This window comes from Hyperoodon ampullatus, assembly GCF_949752795.1.
Source record: "Hyperoodon ampullatus genome assembly, chromosome: 8".
NCBI lineage: Eukaryota > Metazoa > Chordata > Mammalia > Artiodactyla > Ziphiidae > Hyperoodon > Hyperoodon ampullatus.
In genome coordinates, this window is record NC_136921.1 from 93,342,022 (window position 1) to 93,365,034 (window position 23,013).

General features: G+C 37.0%; 1 protein-coding gene across 1 annotated transcript in view; it reads right to left on the minus strand.

The window, feature by feature from the left end:
* Positions 1–23,013, minus strand: part of CCDC141 (coiled-coil domain containing 141) — a gene marked incomplete at both ends in the record, with an annotated part of 195,486 nt that overhangs the window by 23,330 nt on the left and 149,143 nt on the right. Inside the window, 7 exons of the mRNA XM_079709970.1 lie at positions 6,421–6,609; positions 7,329–7,469; positions 15,644–15,793; positions 17,540–17,719; positions 18,910–19,098; positions 20,927–21,052; positions 21,621–21,800. Of these exons, the coding sequence (XP_079566096.1) occupies positions 6,421–6,609; positions 7,329–7,469; positions 15,644–15,793; positions 17,540–17,719; positions 18,910–19,098; positions 20,927–21,052; positions 21,621–21,800 (1,155 nt within the window). The remainder of the gene's footprint in view (positions 1–6,420; positions 6,610–7,328; positions 7,470–15,643; positions 15,794–17,539; positions 17,720–18,909; positions 19,099–20,926; positions 21,053–21,620; positions 21,801–23,013) is intronic.

Sequence of the window (23,013 nt, forward strand, 5' to 3'; positions counted from 1 at the left end):
CCACCAGGGGTGGACCTGCCCATCAGAAAGACAAGATCCAGCCTCATCCACCAGAACACAGGCACTAGTCCCCTCCACCAGGAAGCCTACACAACCCACTGAACCAAACTTAGCCACTGGGGGCAGACACTAAAAATAACAGGAACTAGGAACTTGCAGCCTGTGAAAAGGAGACCCCAAACACAGTAAGTTAAGCAAGATGAGAAGATAGAGAAACACACAGCAGATGAAGGAGCAAGGTAAAAACCCACCAGACCTAAGAAGAGGAAACAGGCAGTCTACCTGAAAAAGAATTCAGAATAATGATAGTAAAGATGGTCCAAAATCTTGGAAATAGAATAGAGAAAATACAAGAAACGTTTAACAAGGACCTAGAATAACTAAAGAGCAAACAAACAGTGATGAACAACACAATAAATGAAATTAAAACTTCTCTAGAAGGGATCAATAGCAGAATAACTGAGGCAGAAGAACAGATAAGTGACCTGGAAGATAAAATAGTGGAAATAACTACCACAGAGCAGAATACAGAAGATAGAATGAAAAGAATTGAGGACAGTCTCAGAGACCTCTGGGACAACATTAAACACACCAACATTCGAATTATAGGGGTCCCAGAAGAAGAAGAGAAAAAGAAAGGGACTGAGAAAATATTTGAAGAGATTATAGTTGAAAACTTCCCTAATATGGGAAAGGAAATAGTTAATCAAGTCCAGGAACCACAGAGAGTCCCATACAGGATAAATCCAAGGAGAAACACACCAAGACACATATTGATCAAACTATCAAAAATTAAATACAAAGGAAAAAATATTAAAAGCAGCAAGGGAAAAACAACAAATAACATACAAGGGAATCCCCATAAGGTTAACAGCTGATCTTTCAGCAGAAACTCTGCAAGCCAGAAGGGAGTGGCAGGACATATTTACAATGATGAAGGGGAAAAACCTACAACCAAGATTACTCTACCCAGCAAGGATCTCATTCAGATTTGCCAGAAATTAAAACCTTTACAAACAAGCAAAAGCTAAGAGAATTCAGCACCACCAAACCAGCTTTACAACAAATGCTAAAGGAAACTCTCTAGGCAGGAAACACAAGAGAAGGAAAACAGCTACAATAACAAATCCAACACAATTAAGAAAATGGTAATAGGAATATACATATCTATAATTACCTTAAATGTAAATGGATTAAATGCTCCAACCAAAAGACATAGAATGGCTGAATGGTTACAAAAACAAGACCCATATATATGCTGTCTACACGAGACCCACTTCAGACCTAGGGACACATACAGACTGAAAGTGAGGGGATGGAAAAAGATATTCCATGCATATGGAAATAAAAAGAAAGCTGTAGTAGCAAGTATCATATCAGACAAAATAAACTTTATAATAAAGGCTATTACAAGAGACAAAGAAGGACACTACATAATGATCAAGGGATCAATCCAAGAAGAAGATATAACAATTGTAAATATTTATGCACCCAACATAAGAGGCCCTCAACACATAAGGCAAATACTAAAAGCCATAAAAGGGGAAATCGACAGTAACACAATCACAGTAGGGGACTTTAACACCCCAGTATCACCAATGGACAATCATCCAAAATGAAAATAAATAAGGAAACACAAGCTTTAAATGATACATTAAACAAGGTAGACTTAACTGATATTTATAGGACATTCAATCCAAAAACAACAGAATACACATTCTTCTCAAGTGCTCATGGAACATTCTCCAGGATAGATCATATCTTGGGTCACAAAGCAAGCCTTGGTAAATTTAAGAAAGTTGAAATCGTATCAAGTATCTTTTCCGACCACAATGCTATGAGACTAGATATCAATTACAGGAAAAAATCTGTAAAAAATACAAACACATGGAGGCTAAACAATACACTACTTAATAACCAAGAGATCACTAAGAAATCAAAGAGGAAATCAAAAAATACCTAGAAACAAATGGCAATGAAAACACGATGACCCAAAACCTATGGGATGCAGTAAAAGCAGTTATAAGAGGGAAGTTTATAGCAATACAATCCTACCTTAAGAAACAAGAAACATCTCAAATAAACAACCTAACCTTACACCTAAAGCAATTAGAGAAAGAAGAACAAAAAACCCCCAAAGTTAGCAGAAGGAAAGAAATCATAAAGATCAGATCAGAAATAAATGAAAAAAATGAAGGAAACTATAGCAAAGATCAATAAAACTAAAAGCTGGTTCTTTGAGAAGATAAACAATATTGATAAACCATTAGCCAGACTCATCAAGAAAAAAAGGGAGAAGACTCAAATCAATAGAATTAGAAATGAAAAAGGAGAAGTACCAACTGACACTGCAGAAATACAAAGGATCATGAGAGATTACTACAAGTAACTATACGCCAATAAAATGGACAACCTGGAAGAAATGGACAAATTCTTAGAAATGCACAACCTTCCGAGACTGAACCAGGAAAAAATAGAAAATATAAACAGACCATTGACAAGCACTGAAATTGAGACTGTGATTAAAAATCTTCCAACAAACAAAAGCCCAGGAAAAGATGGCTTCACAGGCAAATTCTATCAAATATATAGAGAAGAGATAACACCTATCCTCTCAAACTCTTCCAAAATATAGCAGAGGGAGGAACACACCCAAACTCATTCTACGAGGCCACCATCACCCTGATACCAAAGCCAGACAAAGATGTCACAAAGAAAGAAAACTACAGGCCAATATCACTGATGAACATAGATGGAAAAATTCTCAATAAAATACTAGCAAACAGAATCCAACAGCATGTTAAAAGGATCATACACCATGATGAAGTGGGGTTTATCCTAGGAATGCAAGGATTCTTCAATATATGCAAATCAATCAATGTGATACACCATATTAACAAACTGAAGGATAAAAACCATATGATCATCTCAATAGATGCAGAGGAAACTATCGACAAAATTCAACACCCATTTATGATAAAAACTCTCTCAGAAAGTAGTCATAGAGGGAACTTACCTCAACATAATAAAGGCCATATATGACAAACCCACAGCCAACATCGTTCTCAATGGTGAAAAACTGAAAGCATTTCCACTAAGATCAGGAACAAGACAAGGTTGCCCACTCTCACCACTATTATTCAACATAGTTTTGGAGGTGTTAGCAACAGCAATCAGAGAAGAAAAAGAAATAAAAGGAATCCAAATCGGAAAAGAAGAAGTAAAGCTGTCACTGTTTGCAGATGACATGATACTATATATAGAGAATTCTAAAGATGCTACCAGAAAACTACTAGAGCTAATCAATGAATTTAGTAAAGTAACAGTATACAAAATTAATGCACAGAAATCTCTAGCATTCCTATATACTAATGATGAAAAATCTGAAAGAGAAATTAAGGAAACACTCCCATTTACCATTACAACAAAAAGAATAAAATATCTAGGAATAAACCTACCTAAGGAGACAAAAGACCTGTATGCAGAAAATTATAAGACACTGATGAAAGAAATTAAGGATGATACAAATAGATGGAGAGATATATCATGTTCTTGGATTGGAAGAATCAACATTTTGAAAATGACTCTACTACCGAAAGCAATCTACAGATTCAATTCAATAACTATCAAACTACCACTGGCATTTTTCACAGAACTAGAACAAAAAATTTCACAATTTGTATGGAAACACAATAGCCAAAGCAATCTTGAGAAAGAAAAACGGAGCTGGAGGAATCAGGGTCCCTGATTTCAGACTATACTACAAAGCTACAGTAATCAAGACAGTATGGTACTGGCACAGAAACAGAAATATAGATCAATGGAACAGGATAGAAAGCCCAGAGATAAACCCACACACACATGGTCACTTATCTTTGATAAAGGAGGCAAGAATATACAGTGGTGAAAAGACAGCCTCTTCAATAAGTGGTGCTGGGAAAACTGGACGGCTACATGTAAAAGAATGGAATTAGAACGCTCCCTAACACCATACACAAAAATAAACTCAAAATGGATTAAAGCCCTAAGTGTAAGGCCAGACACTATAAAACTCTTAGAGGAAAACATAAGCAGAACAGTCTATGACATAAATCACAGCAATATCCTTTTTGACCCACCTCCTAGAGAAATGGAAATAAAAACAAAAATAAACACATGGGACTTAATGAAACTTAAAAGCTTTTGCACAGCAAAGGAAATCATAAACATGACGAAAAGGCAACCCTCAGAATAGCAGAAAATATTTGCAAATGAACCAACTGACAAAGGATTAATCTCCAAATTTACAAGCAGCTCATGCAGCTCAATATCAAGAAAACAAACAACCCAATCCAAAAATGGGCAGAAGACCTAAATAGACATTTCTCCAAAGAAGTTATACAGATTGCAAACAAACACATGAAAGAATGCTCAACATCATTAATCATTAGAGAAATGCAAATCAAAACTATACTGAGATATCATCGCACACTGGTCAGAATGGCCATCATCAAAAAATCTGCAACAATAAATGCTGGAGAGGGTGTGGAGAAAGGGAACCCCCTTGCACTGTTGGTTGGAATGTAAATTGATACAGCCACTATGGAGAACAGTATGGAGGTTCTTTAAAAAACTACAAATAGAACTACCATATGACCCAGCAATCCCACTACTGAGCATATACCCTGAGAAAACCATATTTCAAAAAGAGTCATGTACCACAATGTTCACTGCTGCCTATTTACAATAGCCAGGACATGGAAGCAACCTAAGTGTCCATCGACAGATGAATGGATAAAGAAGCTGTGGCACATATATACAATGGAATATTACTCAGCCATAAAAAGAAATGAAATTGAGTTATTTTTAGTGAGGCGGATGGAACTAGAGTCTGTCATACAGAGTGAAGTAAGTCAGAATGAGAAAAACAAATACCATATGCTAACACATATATATGGAATCTAAAAAAAAAAAAAAACTGGTCGTGAAGAACCTAGGGGCAAGATGGGAATAAAGACGCAGACCTACTAGAAAATGGACTTGAGGATATGGGGAGGGGGAAGGGTAAGCTGGGATGAAGTGAGAGAGTGGCATGGACATATATACACTACCAAGTGTGTGGTGGATGGCTGGTGGGAAGCAGCCGCGTGGCACAGTGAGATCAGCTCGGTGCTTTGTGACCACCTAGAAGGGTGGGATATGGAGGGTGGGAGGGAGGGAGACGCAAGAGGGAAGAGATATGGGGATATATGTATATGTATAACTGATTCACTTTGTTATAAAGCAGAAACTAACACACCATTGTAAAGCAATTATACTCCAATAAAGATGTTAAAAATAAATAAATAAATAAAAATAAAAAGCATATGGCACTAAAAAAATCCAAATATCAGCTGAGGGAAAGAAAAAAGCTCAAACACACAAAATCCAGCCTATGTAATTGAAATCATTTACAGTACATGGCTAAAGTATTGCCTTAATAACACTCTAATAAATAAATTCTCTTTTAAGAATAAGATTTAGTCTATAGATTGAGGAAATATCATTTGAAGAATAGCATTTGACCTTTGCTTGATAGAAGATAGTCATATTTTCAAAGCACAGTGGAGAATTGAGAGTTTGTCACTGAAAATAAATAACTGTGATGGAAGAAGTGTCTGACCAAGGCTAGAAACACTTATGCTGAGTGAGAAATAGAAACACATGACTCTTTTAGGAGCTGGCTTTAAATAAGTGCCACAGAAGTACAGCGAACCTATACATCAGATATAGAAGAATGATCATTTCAATCCTCCTTAATGTGGTGTTACATCTAAAAGCTGTATTGCATTAGTGGGAGGGACATTTTGTAACTCAGGATAATGGATTACAAAGAACGCTCAATAACTTCAAGTGTAGAGCTGCTTCACTATGAAGTATGCCAATAATAACTAACTTGCTACATTTCATGTAATTTGTGTATACTTTGCCATTTATCCTCTTGACAAAAACGAAATAATATCAATAACAATTTTTGTACCTGAAAAATCCAAGTATCACCTTTCTCTCTAAACATTTTCAAATTCTGTGAAATAAACGTCATTTTTGGGTGTTTTAGCAGATATCCAGCAGTGAACATAATTCTATAATGGTTAAACATATCTTGAGTTGATGAGCTTATGGAGAAATGAGAAAGTCTCATATGTTGCTGGTAAAAAGAGTAAATTAGTAAAATCTTTCCAAAGAGCAATTGGACAATACAATCAAAACCTTGTAACATGCATCCCCTTTGGTCCAGCCATTCTGCTTATATCCTTATATCCTAAGGATATAATCATGAAAAGAGGCACGATGCATGAATTTAATGACAATAATAGCCAATGCAGCATTGTTTTAAAGCAGCTGAGTAATTTTTAAAAACAACATTACAACACAGATAACATTACAACAAGAAGAGGATACCTCTTCTATCAACTCCTGGAGATGCTCAGTCAGGTCCAAATTCTTCCTGTAATCTGTCACAACTTTGTCAAACTCATCCACATATTTCTGCAAATCCCTCATGGCTTCCAAAAGGACATTCATTTTGTTATTTGGATAATTTAAGAAAAAAGTTTTATTCTCAACTTTTCCCATTTTCCTTTTCAAAGCCTGTGCAAAAAAAAAAATTAATGACATTCAATTTTTATTTATGAGGCTAGTTAATGATTAAATAGTGAGGGGAAAATTTGGAAAAACTTTTGTAGCTTCCTCCATTTAATATGTTAAAATCATAATTATTAAAATGCATTTTGGAAAGAATAGGTTTTCTTTCAGATAGTTTATTGATTCAGCAGCAAACATAGAGAAAATTTACTGCATATCAGGATCTATACCATAGTTTGAGAATGCTACTAATGATTTTAAAAAAGACAGTGATCATAAAATCAAATATTTTATTGTCCTCAGTTAGCTCACTGTCTCCCGAGAAATGCACTCAAATAATCTAGCCAGTATAAGTGATAAGGGGCTGCAGGAACAGGGGACGAAGGTCCTGACATAGGTGGGTACAAGGAAAGAAAGAGGGATATACAAGAGGGGGATGTGTGTGTGTGTGTGTGTGTGTGTGAGTGAGAGAGAGAGAGAGAGAGAGAGAGGAAGGGGAGAGGCTGGGTAGATTTGGCAGAAATCATTTTGGAGCTGCTTCAAGAGATAAATCAATTAATTATGTATTTTATATGAAGTACCCAATTGTTATAAAAATTAAAGATGATCTTTTCAGTCCTAATGCTATAAAAAAGCCCAAGGGTTAGGCATCTAGAATTGAAATGCAAAATAATTTTGCAATAATTGTAGTAGCACACACACACACACACGTACTTTCTCATTACCTGTAATTTTTCAGCATACATATCTACTTGTTGAATTTGATATTTGAGAGCTTTTAGATTTCGAGCTTTTTCATTTTTCTTAGTGTAGTTAAACTTCAAATTGTTGAATTTCTTTTTGATGTCTTTGAATGACTCTTTGAGCTGCAGTTCAATAAAAAGAAACAGATGATTTCCTTAAAATGAGAACACTAATATTCACTTGAAATAAATCAAGATATCTACACTTCAAAATATTCATAACCTTCGAAATGTATCCAGAGTGATTTTCAGTAGAAGACAGGTCTGCTAAGTGAATATATAATGTGAATTTAAACATATCCCCCAGATATAGGTAATTATAAATTGTTCTTAGTATTTTTTGATTTGTAATTTATAATTAGGATTACAGTTACAGAACATCCTTTGACCTTCAAACAAGAAAGTTTTTAACATATGATAGATTTTAAACAACTCTAATTTTCTTATTTGTATTTATTTATTCAACATCATTTTATAACTCATTCTGTTCTCTGTGTGCTAATGCTAATATTTGTTCCATATTCCAATGCTCTTATAGCCATCATGAATAAATTTATTAAGCCTCCAAGGAGCTGTCCATGAGGTCAATGGAGTGTTGACATTTAGACCAACAAGGACATTAGTGGGGTGGAAGAGGAGACCCAGTATGACAGTCAGTAGGAAAAGGACTGTATTTGTCCAAATCCAATTAAAAATTATTTTTCATGGGCAGTTTCCAGAAGAGATTTACTTCTTAGGTATAAGCCATTAACTTCAGAGGTCCTTAAAAAATGGAATGTAAGGTGACAGTTGTTGCCTGTGGTGGCAATGCTAACTTGTATATAAACAGAGTGCATGGCTATACACTGAAAACGGGGCATAGATGATGACTTTCTTAAGAACAAACAGTCCAACTTTACCAGTGAGCCAAAATTCTAAGCAGTCTAGTTCCATTAACAACAACACTTTCTGTGCCCTTCTCCAGATTCAAGAAGGATAAACATATTGACAGGCAATTCACTCTATATTATCAGCAAAGAGAAGTACAGAGAAAATATAAACCGTCTCAGATTATATGGAAGCATTTAACAGCCAAGAATAAACAATGTCATGGTTGATAAATTTGAGCTATGACAAGAAAAGTCAGGAAGACATTAAAATTCTTTTCAATGACAGCAAGTAAATTATTTGGGAGGGAATAAAGGCTGGGCACATGCTGGATTTTAAACTTATAATGCAGAAAAACATATTTGCCCCAGAAAATGCTTGTTTTCTCAAAATGCTTATTTCAAATTCTGCATATTGTAAAAACAGAACCTTGACCTTACCTTTAACACTTTCTGAAGACAAGAATCTATAAAGCCCTAGCCTATTTGCATTCATGGAAATTATTATACTGATAAAATTTTTGCATTTGCCACAACTATACTTCATCAGTGTTGTTTATTTTATATGATAAATGAAATTGTTGAGCATTAGCTTTAAATTATAAGCACAGAGACCATGTAAAATATTTAAATTGATAAATCAGTAATATTATAAAGGAGTGGAAAGAACTGAAGCTTCAAAATTTGAAAATGATTTCTCTATTAGAACTCATAAAAATATTTAAAAGATAATATTCAGTTGGTATATTTATGAAATAAACAATATTTAAATTTTTTGATATTTGATGTTTTAATATGCATGTATTTGTTATTAGTGGGAAAGGACAAATGAAGTTGATTTTATGGGATTAAGATACGGACTTCATCCTTAGTTAATCACATAAAACTTTGGCAGGAACTTTTTTCCCTTGAAGTCATAATCTGCAACAATAGGTGCAATAACTACCACATCTGAGGAAACCAGAGATTTTTGTATTAAAAAACATGTCCTCAATAGGGAGTTATTGTAATGAGTACAGAGTTTCTGTTGCGGATGGTGAAAAAGTTCTGGAAATGAATAGTAGTGATAGTAGTGCAACACTGTGAATGTACATAATATCACTTAACTGTACTCTTAAAATGGTTAAGATGGTAAATTTTGTTATGTGTCTTTTACTACAGCTAAAAATACAATTTTTATTTTTAATAAAAATAAAGTAAGATAAAATGAAAGGAAAAAATACGTCCAGTCACTAACATGTATCCACTGGAAAATAAAATTTTATATTCTTTTTTCTCCCTTACTGTAACATGACATATATTATAAACTTCAGTCTAAAGAAAGGAAGAGGGGCTCTGTCATCAACCAGATAACCACTGGGTTACACCCGCTTGTTTAAGTGGGAAAAAATCAACATCTATTTGAAAACTATATGATAAATGAGGAAAGGCTGAGCCTTAACACTTTAATTCTAAGACATGACATTTAAAGTCTACTTTGGATTAAGAAATTTAAGACTGATAAGTGATGAGTACAAATTTATTTCTGTTTGCCTCAGAATGTATGCACTTCCACTGACAATGATTTATAAAGCCAAAGATGTTCACGGCGATATGGGTATGTGAAATGGGATCAGTTTCTTTCTGACACATGAGCTCCTTTGACAAGTTGCTGGCACTTTTCTCTTTTGGTCCCACTGGAAATCTATTTTAAATCCTGTACCTTTCCCAGCTCAAATTGAGGACTATGCAGATACAAGTGGAAGGCAGCAAGCATGCACTACCTTCAGCAATCAGATTTTCAGAAAAAATCCAGCCATGCCTAATTTTCTTACCTGCACATTCCAATATGAAAACTTAACTTCCCATCTAATCTCCACATAACTTGTGATCATATTTTTAAGGGAACTGAGTGCCATGGTTGCTCGGCTGTGGTATCATTGTTCACGCAGCTGTTTCTAACTTTAGTTAGCTTGTCAACAATGGGGAATGGTGTAGATGGCCAAGACAACTGCTCAACTGGAGCACAGAAGCAGGAAAAAACACTGAAAGCTTGGGGCAAGAAAAAGTTTACCCTATTCGAAATCTTTAAATGTTGTTTTAATTCATACTGATAAGATTTCTGAAAGTCTTAAGATAATCGGGAGAAAGATATTTTTTCAAATGAACAGTGCAATTTTCCTATCTTTCCATGTTCAGCTCCTACATATTTGCTGTGGGAGAAGAGGACTAATTTAATATAGCTATAATTAGAAAAAAAAATCATTAAGACGTTAAAACTGCAGTTCTTTTGAAACTAGCATAATGAGCATCTTCACCAAATCTCCCAGGGAGCAGTAAGCCTCTCTCAGGGTTAGGCATAAACAAAAACTTCTTAGAGAAGAAGCAGAAGGGAACAAGATGGACAACAAGGAGGCTGGCTTGTTATTTTTAGTCTTGAGGAAGCTGGTTGAGGCAACTTTGGCACAAGAGTGTATTATCTGTGAGTCTGTTGCTGGCAAGGCCAATTTACATGAGGGACATGAGACATTTTAAAACTAAGAAAATGTATTTAAAACAAGAGCTTTTCATTAGAACTATGGCACACAATCGTCCAGAAGCAAAAATACAAAACAAATAGTCCATTTCTCTTAATGTCCATTTCACGAGCTTAATTTCTTGCCCACCATTTTGCCTACTCCAGAAAAAAAAGCTTTCTGATTCTCATCTTCAGTAACAAAAAGAAGGCTGCAATGCTATCACTTCCCAGGGATGCCTGTATTTGAGATGAAGGGACCCAAAGACTCATAACTTAACCTGAATGATTTGCTACAATTATTAACGGTAGAATATTTAGGCTTAGTGCTGGAGAGATTTTGGGACAAGACTTTCTTGGCCTCCATCTGTTCAGCAACCACATGGCTGTCTTCCTGTGCTTACCATCAGTCTTGTAGAAGCAGGAAATGGGGCCGCTTGGAAGGAGAAGACAATTGCTCCATTTTAAATTGCAGGTGGCAGCATATCTCAGTAATAGCTATTTTATCCACTCTGCAAGTTTTGTTTGTTCATAATATATTTATGTTGTATTTTCTGGACATGATAACCACGATTTTAAACTTTAGCTTTCTATCTTCTTCAGTAAGAAGAGTCATTTTGCAGATGTTAAACACAAAACTTCTAACAGATTCTAACCCTATGGGATGGACATTTTCAGAACAAATTATAATCTTTCCTATCCCCTTACATATACCAATGAAACAGACTCACAGTGGGGCCTGGTAATGAGCAGTTGTGACTGTGAAGTCCCCTGGGCTTTAAGTTGCCTAGACTCTTAGTTTCCTGAGGACTTTCCTGTTCTTATGGCCTGGCACACAGTAGTCATATTTGTTGAATGATGATAATTTAGTTTTTTTCTTAAAATGATGAATTAAGGTCATCAATCTGGAAAATAGTAATTATCTGTACTATACCATAGTGCTGCCTCATCTATACCCTCTTTTTCTGCTTCCTTTCTTACCAGATGGTGGCTGTCAACAGTCATTTTGTCAATAGCAAAGCAGTATACAATATCAGGAGGTTTAATGTTATTGGTTGTGTATTTGTCTAAGGCAGCAGCATTCCCCTATTCTACAATAATTTATTGCTGCTAATCTGCCTTATCTCCCTGGAACTTAGACGACCGTTTTATCCAAATTGACAAAAGAACAAAAGAATCTGTGTGACTAGAACAAAAGACTCTGACATATGGAATATATATATATATACACATACATACATATTTCTGTTTCCTTCCTGATGGGTAAGATGTTGCTACAGCGTAGAAATTTCAGGCTGAAGTAATATAATTATATGAAAGCTCCATTTGCAAAATTTATTTTGGGAAAATGAATAGCAACCCAATTCTGTCATTACTGTACTTTTTTTTTTTTTTTTTTTTTTTTTTGCGGTATGCGGGCCTCTCACTGTTGTGGCCTCTCCCGCTGCGGAGCACAGGCTCTGGACACGCAGGCTCAGCGGCCATGGCTCACGGGCCCAGACGCTCCGCGGCATATGGGATCTTCCCGGACCGGGGCACAAACCCGTGTCCCCTGCATCGGCAGGCGGACTCTCAACCACTGCGCCACCAGGGAAGCCCCATTACTATACTTTTCATCAAAGTAATTGTTCATGACCCATAATGAGACTCCAGTGACAAATTTCCATTAACATTATGTAAATGTAAAGGTAATTTTTTTGGTCAGGTTGCAAGAAGAAAACATGCTCGATATTAACTTATTACATTTCTAAAGAAGACATGTAAAGAATAAGGAACTGATGATGTTCTGTCATGTAGTATGGCAGAGAATATCTATAATGCTTTGTGTATTAAAAGCTTATTTATATTGCCAGGCAAGAAAATGTACAGTGAGATTCAACATTCATGCATACAAATATATCTTTGTGTGAAATGAGTGGGAAAAAACTCCACAAAATCTGGCAGTCTGAAGGGTGTGTTTTCTAGTATACATGGAGAAAATGAGTTTTTACAATTAACTAACTATGGCTTATATAGTATATAAAATTAGAAAATAATAATATTTTACCCAAAGAGAATAAAGGCACAAAACCATGGTTCTTTGTCGTTAAGGAATATCACATCACATTAAAAAAAAAATCACATTTAGAATACCTCACTTTATTTTACCTTGAGATGCTGAGTTCTTTTCTTTTTTTTTTTCTGTTATTTTTTGCCGCACGGCTTGCGGTATCTTAGTTCCCCAGCCAGGGATTAAACCCAGGCAACAGCAGTGAAAGCCCTGAGTCCTAACCACTGGACCACCAGGGAACTCCTGAGTCCTTTTCTAAGGGCCTTTAGTGCAATTAAAACCATGCAATAAAGTAATTTTAGTTGAAATAACCAAATGAACTGTGCTATTATATCAGATCATACAAAGAGAATATGTGACGCATATTCGAGAAAACAAAGATAGAAGAAGAAAGCATAGTAAAGGGATACATTAACATCAGACCATTTAGTGGTTGAATGGGTTCAAACATTAACTGAATGGTGAACTCTGAGTTTAGCAGGTGACAAGCTGGTGCCCAGTAAAAGTTGGTCCCCAATAAATGAGCCTCTGGCCCAAAGCTGACTCCCTGAAACCCCACAGTCCTGCAGCACACTGCTCAAGTGAAAACTGTATACTTCTCAGTTTCCTTATCTGGAAAATGAAAGTCCTCCAAAACCAATTTCAGCTCAGATCAGTGAACTTCCAAGAAGCACTTTAAATGCACTGGATACAAAATAATGCATTTCAAAATCAACTGAACAAATCAAATGCTATGCTTGGTCTAGTTCCCTGGTGGGCTATCTGACTTTATTTTTTTATACAAAAAAAATTAGTGTAACATACAGCTTTTAATTTTACATAATTTTTAAGCACTTATACCAAATACTAATAATGATAATAATAATTTAAATATCAAATATTATTACAACTTAGAATCTGGCTCTGGCATTCACAATACAAACTAGACCACACATCTCTTTATTTTATTAACAGGCACTGAAAATATTCCTTTGGATTATTTTCCCATTAAGCTTGTAGTTGGAAAATCCAGGCTGTGCATGATATACTGTGACATGCCTTGTATATCTCTACGAGGAAGGAAAAGGGAAAAGGGCCAAAATTTTTCAAAGATCCTTTGAATATGAAACTGTGACTTATATCAAACATTAGTTGGATTTGAAGTAGAAGCAAATGGGAAGAATCACTCTCTTAATACTTAAGATCATGTTAAAGTGATGTTTGACTCCTAAATCAAACCTGCACGTATCTGGTTTCTGGTTCCTGTTACAGTACAGGCAATCCTGGCGTGTCCCTACTATGACTGGAAGGGCCATCTGTTTTCCCAGCCTGCTGGCTCCCAGCAAAGTCTCATCACGAGGCAGCCCTGTAAACAGAACCACTGTGGAAAGGGCCTGAACAGGGAGACCCAGCTCCATAAAGGCCACCATGCTTCAGGAAGAGGGAAAGTGAGCCATAGGCAGCTGGGAATAGCCCTTAGCCTGCTCTCTTGTGCTTTCAATAAAATATGGTTGAACGTCACAGCAGAGAGAGAGATCTTCAGCAAGAAAAGTTTACAAAAAAAAAAAAAAAAAAAAAAGGAAGAAGAGGAAGAAAAAGAAGAAAGAAAACAATTTTGGGGAAAGATAGTAAAAAAAAATTATTTCCATGTGAATCTAAATTTTATAGCCTGAGGAGAATTAAGATTGTTTTCCTTAAAGTGATCTGGCTGAAGTGTTGCTAACTGCAGTACAGGACCCAGAAGAGGCCGTTCTACTACACAGAGGGCAGGCTACACTAGGGGTTTAACCCTGAGCAAATTAATGAGTCTCTCGCCCACAGTGACTCCTGAAACCCAGACTCAGAGCAGAAACTCTACAGTCCTGTGGCACACTCAGCTGAAAACCCTCCATGATGCTGCTTCCTGTTTCCCTCCCACTGAATGGGATCCAAGAGGCCTCTCCTGCTCTCGCCCTCTTGCTTTCCTTCCAGGCATGCTCCTTTCCTGCACTTCTCTGTGGGCTATGAAAGGGCTAGACCACTTTCTAAGTTTAGTTACTCATACTTAAGTCCATGCTCTAATGTTGTTTGATAATATTTGATACTCCCTGGTCCTAAATTGTGCAAAGAGGGCATAAACAGAAAAATCAAGAAAGTTCACCATGTCCTTTTCCCTCCGCTCACTTTCCTAATGGGTTTGTGATTAATGAACTTAGAAACGTCTTGCTCTAAACTGAGATAAATCTGGAATTGTGGTACCTTTTGTTCTGCTGTCAGTTCCAGTAAGGAACCAGGACCCTCGCTAAGCTATATTTTTCTCCTAGAACAAGTAAACCTTTAGATGGAAAGTTGAACTCTGGGAGGGTGTGGCTCAAGCTCAGTATGTGTCTGGGGGTTGGGGGTTGGGTAGCGCTGAGGAAGGGGAGGTGGAATTAACTGTGTATGGAGGAGGGGGCATGGACTCTAGGTGTTGCTTTGCCAGAGAAGTCACTCAGTTTGAGTAAATATGAAACCAGCCACTTGACTTTGGTGCTAATACTTTGTAGCCTCTGAGGCAACAAGCCTGCTCCCCTTAGCACCCCCTTCATCATGAGTCAATGGTACTTAAATAGCATCGCAGCAGGCCGGAGCTGGCTGAACCGGGATGCTATCACTCTGCACCAATGATGTGTATCCACTCAAGCAAAACAACTGCTGTGAGGGTTTGGGGTGGGTTGGGGAGGAGCAAACAAAACCCTAATGCTCCATTCTAGGTTCTTCCATGTGTTGACAATATACTGACCTCAAAAAGTTGGGGAGCTTAAAGTGTACTCAATCTTTCTGAGCCCTGAGGCCATTGCTTGGTGGATTAAAGGTCAAGGGTAAAAAGAAAGTCTCCTGATTCACTGTGCGTGCGTGCGTGCGTGTGTGTGTGTGTGTGTGTTCTCACCTCGCTCATCTCATCCCTTGCGGTACAGAACTCCAGGCTGTGGGTCAGGGCCTGCTCGTGGTCCTCAGCCTGGGCACGCCAGTTCAGACTGTCCCCCTCAAGGCTGTCCAGCTGCTGCTGCAGGTTCTTTGCAGAAACATTAGAGCAGTTCTAAAAATGAAAGAGAAGGGGACGTGATGAAGGGAATTGGCAAAACAGCAATGAGAACAACATGCTGTTTACCTGCATTGTGAAACTCATAAATGACATAAAAAAATAGGCTCCTGATTTATTATTTTACCTTAAGCTTCTTTGAATATAATGATTTCAGAAAGAAGCCAGACACCCAGCACCCGATGTTGGGAAAGACAAACCCTTACATTTCCAGGCTTGAAACTTCAGTTTTGAAGATTTGCTCATCACACCCAATGCCTCAGAGACACTATTCATTATAAGGTATAATTTTTACTTCAAAAGGCATAACATATGCATTAGAAACATTTGGCTTCTTCACTATAATTTTCCTGTCAACTTGAGCGTAACCTCAGGTTTATTATGCAAGTGCTCCAACCTCTACTCAGCGCAGAGGGCTGCCGAGGCCAAGGCCAGATGCAGACTGGAGGACAATTTACATTTGTACAAAGTGAGACGTCTTGCTTGTTTTTTTTCTTTTTAAAATAAATTTACTAATAAAACAAAACTCTTTAAAAAGAAAGGTCCTTCTTGGGAAAAACATTCTGTTATAACAGCGACAGATATTTTGTATTTCTGTGTCTTTCAGTTAAGAAAATACTTTAGATCCATTGAATTCCATATAGTTTAGTGGATATCTTAAATGAACTTTGAAATAAAATCGGCCATTACGATTTTTGTTAATGTTATACATACTGGATAGAATTAACATAATCTTTTATCCCCTCAAATTAAGAATTTGGAGAAGGAGTTTTTTAAAAATCAGACCCCAATATGTTATTTAGGAAAATTTAATCTGGAATTATTTCCATCTCTTTTAGTCTCCTTTGGTAAGGTCAGTCCAGTGGAATAAAGCAGATCCAGTGATGAGTGCCCAGATCCCTGGGTGGAGTCAGGGTTCTTGGGCTTTTCTACCCTGGCGTTTTATGGATAAAGCAGCTTCTCTGGGATTAGACTCTTCACCTATAAAATGAGGGTCCTGGGCCTGACGATCTCTTGGCTACCTTTTGGATCTGACGTGCTAAAGCAGCATTGTCCAACAGAAATACAACTGAGCCACATAAATAATTTTAAATTTCTTAGTAGTCACATTAAAAAGTAAAAAAGAAACAGTTGAAATTAATTTTCATAATATAGTTTGTTTAACCGAACACATACCCAAACATGTAACCAAATATTAAAAAACTATTAATAAGGTTTTTTCATATTAAGTCTTTGAAATCAAGTCTGTATCTCACACTTAGAGCATATCTCAATTGTTGCTAAATTTCTATCAGAAATACTTGATCTGCACTGAAATCTCATAGAGTTTAATAGACTCACATACCCAAATTGTTCCCAATATACTTAAAAGTTTTACAATTTGGGGTATCAGTTTTAAATTTAAATTAATTAAAGTTAAATAAAATTAAAAGTTTAGTCCCTTAATTGCATTAGGCATATTTCAAATGTGAAAAACTAACTGCCATTATAGATAGCACACCTCTATGATTTTTTTAAAATTAGCATGAGAATAGATGTACCAAACAAGGCTTTTAAAATCAGATTTTTCTCCTTAAAATGTTTTTCTCTGGATGTGGTAGAAACTTACCACAAATAAGTAGCCCAATGGTTTAATGTATTTTTAAATTTAACATATAGCAGGCAATCTGCCTGGTTTCTTTCATATTACAGGCCAACTGAGAGCTATATTAGGTATAAATGATGGTGTTCTAAGTTGCTTACAGGCCGCTGAACTGACGAGATGATGTCCACCCCCAAGGAAAGAGCCAGTTTATGGAGATGGTCTATGTGTGCCTGCTTTTCCCGAGAGCGACTGAGGAGAACCTGGGCATCGTGAGCATCATCCATTTCCTTTGGCTGTTGTAGAAACTCCAGTTCTCTTGATCTGAAGAGTCGTCCCAGCTGAAATTTAGGCCATTAACAATTAACCTTCGTACTTTTATGAAGACAGATTTTTTAAATTGAGGTATAGTTGATGTACAAAATTATATAGCTGGCAGGTGTACAATATAGTGATTCACAATTTTTAAAGGTTATACTCCATTTATAGTTATTATAAAATATTGGCTATATTCCCTAAATTGTACAATATAATCTTGTAGCTTATTTTATACCTAATAGTTTGTACCCCTTAATCCCCTACCTCCATACTGCCCCTCCCCCCTTCCCTCTCCCCACTGGTCACCACTAGTTCTCTATATCTGTGAGTCTGCTTCTTTTTTGTTATATTCACTACGTTGTTGTATTTTTCAGATTCCACATATAAGTGATATCATACAGTATTTGTCTTTCTCAAAGATGGCTTTAAAAAAAAAAACTTATTTCCCATAACATATTTAACTAGCAGGCCAACACTGACAAGCCCATCTAAAATTATTAGTATTATAGACAAATAAGTGTTATAATGCTGCAAGTCAATAGGGTAAAACTGAGGGACTAACACCGTCAGTTCTATTAAAGAAGAAAACACTGTTTGCTCACAGCCTAAAACTTTAGCAAGATGAGGCCTGTGATCTGAGTAAATTCAGAGGCTATTTTCAAGGGATTTCAATAAGTCTCCATTTTCTGTTAATAGAGGCCAAGGACTATGAAGTTTTACTGAGCACTCTACTGATACTTGAGATATAAAAGAAATTGTTTTCTTCCCTCAAAGACCTTACACTTGAGTTAGGTAGGGGAACAAAAGTAATTAAGAATCAAGATGTTAAAAATGGCAGATGTGTGGAATAAACAATAAGAGTTCAAGGAATTTTGAAGAGAGAAAAATCACTCCAAGGGAGGTGGATGGTTGGATGGAGGGACAGGGCCTAGATGGTAGAGAGGAGACAGAAGGACCTGTCAGGTAATGGCAGCCCAAGAGTCAAGGCTTGGAATTAGGGATGTGGACGCCTTCTTTGAGGGACCAAGGAGAGCTCAGTTTGGCTGGAACATTGGGCAGAATGGGGCCCAGTGAGAGAAAAGTCAGGGGCCAGACTGAGGAAAGCTTCTAATATCAGAATAAGCAATCTGGCCTTTATTTATTACACAATCATTTATTTTTAATTTCATAGTTTAAAACTGAGAGTCTTCCAAACATCCATGACAAGTCTTACCTCTTCTCTGACTTGGTGGAACTGGACAATCTTATACAGGATCTCCTCGTAATCTTGGATTCTCTCTTTCTGGTTTTGATGGAGGTGAATTAGGTCCTTCAGCTGTTGAGACTTCTCTTTCACAGGGGCTCCTTTGCCACTTAACTCTTCTGACTTTTTTATAGTGTATTGAACCTCATCATTCAGTTGCTAAAAAGTTGTAAGCAATAAAAGAAATACAGCTTTTAGAGAGCTTTTAACTTTACAACTGACTATATGAAGATCTCAATAACAAATCACTCTCTTATTTGTTAACAAATACTTATTGTGAGCTTCACCCCCATCCCTGCAAATCCAGGCATTGTGCATGATGCTAGGGATATATTATTGCATCCTCATCTTCTCAGAATTTTTTTAAAAATTTAATTTAAATTAATTAAATTTAAAAAAACACAAAAAAGTGTTTCAAAGTTAGGTGGCGAAATGGAAAGTCATATATTTCTATGACATACCAAATATTCTGGTCATCTGTTAAGTAAATATATTCTAGATACTCTATGAGGCTGTGACCATCTGTGATATTTAATACAACCAGAATCAGGGGGTATGATAAGAACACCAAAAGAAGGCAAGCATAAAAATATATTGGGGAAATTAGTTGTCCTCTGTGATAAAAGAATGATCAAAATGAACCACCAGCTGAGCAGCACAGTAGCTATGCTGCTTTAAAAGCAGTCATCCCAGAATCCACAAATAGCCACCACTTGTAGGGAGGGATAAGCCACCTTCTTTTTACCCAGAACTGCTCAGATAACCCTTATAGGAATCTAAATCCTGGTGCACAGCTTAAAGAGGAAGCTGCTATAATTTCAGGGCTGTATTTTATGTCAAGGGTAACAGTAATGGAAATGATTTAGGCTAAGGAGATAATTTGCAGAAGAGTGACCTAGTGAGGGTCTTCATGTTGAAATCAAGTACGTGGGCATCAAATATACGCACATCACAGTGACAGAGCTAAAGAAGCTTGACAACAGTTCCTGATTTAGAGGAATTTACACACATACACTTACTCATGTGCAGGGACATGTGCACACACGAAATGCAGATACATATGATACAGGGTATAACAAAGAAACCGACAGATAGGCTAGGAGAATTTTCTAAGAGTTTGGAGGAAAGAGTTCACTGTGGGCCACAGTGGTGTGTGTGCTTTTTGTGAGTGGGTGGTGGTGGTTATGTATTACATTAGTTTTGTCTTAAAGGAACATAAATTAGATATTCCCTAAAGGAATCTTCAAACTTCTGTTTCGGGGTTTCTTTAAAGCCAATACTTGCAAAGTAGTGACAAACAGAAACACAGGTATCTTAACTTTGCAGCAAAGAACACGAATCCAGGCAGGAGGATAACGTGACTGGCAAACTTCTTCGGCAGCTGTGTCAAGCTCAGGAATGGCAAGAGGTGGCGGGGCGGGGGGGTAGGGAATGCACTAGCAATCAGGGCCTGGGAACATGACTCATGGTTTTTTCTCTCACATCCTGAGGGCTCTCTGAGAGGGAGAAAGGGAGAGCACAGCAAAATTCTTGGAATCGTGGTAGGAGCCTGGGGTGCCAGTGGGTGGGCACAATGACATCACAGTGATAATTTCAGGGACAGAGGACAGCAGAACCTGTGTCAGAGATTGCCCATCCTTGTTTTGAGATGTCTGAATAGAAAACATGTCTATACCCCTTAGGAAAACAATTAGAGTAACTATATATGATAAATACATTAATAAGGAACTAATTTAAATTAAAATAATCTAAGATAAGAATATATTAAGAACCTTTTGTAGCCCGAATGTTTGTGTATCATCAAATATAGCACACTGCAGTTAAACAGGAAGAAAAATGTGTTTTTAAAGTGGATTTCTAGACAAGAAATGCTTTTGTTTTTTAAAACTTGTAATTCATCAGACTGTAAAAATTAATTAGGTGAGCATCGACTGAACAGTTTTTAATACTTTTTCATTCACCCAAGGCCATCAATTTGTTTCTTCACCTGGAACTGAGGTTTCATTTCGTTCCACTTTTTCTGTAGACCTAAAATGGTCTGGAGACTCCCTCCAAGGTCAAGTGCAGACACAGGCATAAGTGATTCCTGAAGAAGTTTTAAGTTGTGAGTAGTCTGAAATAGACATTAGATCGTTATGCATACGTTTTCTTTGATACCACCAGCAAATACGTCATATTCATTCCAGTGATGACATGGTGTGTCATCAAACTTTTCAATTACCATGAAAGCACTCACTACCTAGAGTGAGCTTGTGGTTCTAAACCACCAATGAACAAAAGCACAGGCCCTCTTTTTATTGTGGTAAAATACACATAACAAAACTTACCATTTGAACCATTTTTAAGTGTGCAACTTAGTGGCATTAGTACATTCATACTGGTGTGCCACCATTACCACCATCCATCGCCAGAACTTTCTCATCTTCCCAAACAGAAACTCTGTATTGGTTAAACTCTAACTCCCATTTCACCCTCCCCTCAGCCCCTGGTATCCTCTATTCTGCTTTCTGTCTCTGTGAATTTGACTACTCGAGGTTCCTCACATAAGTGGAATCACAATATTTATCCTTTTGTGTTCATCTGATTTCACTTATGTTTCCAAGGTCCCTCCATGTTGCAGCATGTGTCAGAATTTCCTTCCCTTTTAAGGCTGAATACTACCCATTTGCCTGTTCCCTCACCTTTCTAAGTTGCTCTTTGAACGCTCCCCACTGCTGTTTCACGGGCTTGCTTGCAGTGGCTTTAAGTTGCCAAGCTATCCGAAGGTGGCTGAGTTCTTCCCTTTCTGCCTTCTGGCTTTCCATAGTGTTCTCCATAATGTGTACTTCATTTTTCACGTTTAATATTTCATTTGCTTTTGCCTGTGAAATCAGTAATTGTATAATGGCTTTTCTTTCCCAAGAAATACAGCATTTTGCATACAACTATTTGAGGAGGCAAACGCTTCATCATAGCCAAAGCAGAACACAGTTCTGATATAAAGACAAGTCTGAAAAGTCTGTGCACAGGCACAGCTGGGCCCTCAGAACCCATAATCTATGCTTGGACGTCAGCTCCCGAGCTCTTCATGACCCCACTGGTGTTTGAGTCCTCTCCTTTAGGATCTGTTCATTTCCTGGGGCTTAAAGGGTGACTGGATGAGCACAGGGATCCAGAAATTTTGAAGTTGAGATTATTTTAATGCATAAGTTTTAAAGTGGATTCCACCTTTTATTTTAACACACATTAGAATATGTCAATATCTGAGTATCAGGAACCATGAGGGGGCAGATTGTTCTGGGTCTGTGTTTCTTTCTAAACTATCCCATTGTATATATTGGGTGGGCCAAAAAGTCCCTTTGGTTTTTAAGTAAAACTAAAAGACACATTTTTCGTTTTCACCAAGAACATTATTGAACAACGTATTCACCCTTTTGGTCCACTACCTTCTGCCATTTTTCAGGCAGCTTCATAATTCCATCTTCCCAAAACTTTTTATCTTTTTGAGCAAAGAACTGTTCCAGGTGCCTTTTACAGTCTTCAAGGGAACTGAAATTTTTTCCATTAAGAGAATTTTGTAAAGACCGAAATAAATGGAAATCTGAAGGTGCAATGTCTGGTGAATATAGTGGATGAATCAGAACTTCCCAGCCAAACTGTAACAGTTTTTGCCTGGTCATCAAAGAAGCATGCGGTCTTGTGTTATCCTAATGGAAGATTATGCGTTTTCTGTTGACTAATTCTGGATGTTTTTCGTCAAGTGCTGCTTTCAGTTGGTCTAACTGGGAGCAGTACTTGTTGGAATTAGTCGTTTGGTTTTCCAGAAGGAGCTCATAATGGAGGACTCCCTTCCAATCCCACCATAGACACAACATCACCTTTTTTGGATGAAGACCAGCCTTTGGTGTGGTTCATCTAGCTTGCCCCATGATCTCTTCTGTTCCACATTATTGTACAGTATCCACTTTTCATCACCCGTAAAAATTTGTTTAAAAAATGGAACGTTTTTGTTATGTTTAAGTAGAGAATCGCATGAGGAAATACAGTCAAGAAGGTTTTTTTCACTTAATTTATGTGGAACCCAAACATCAAAAC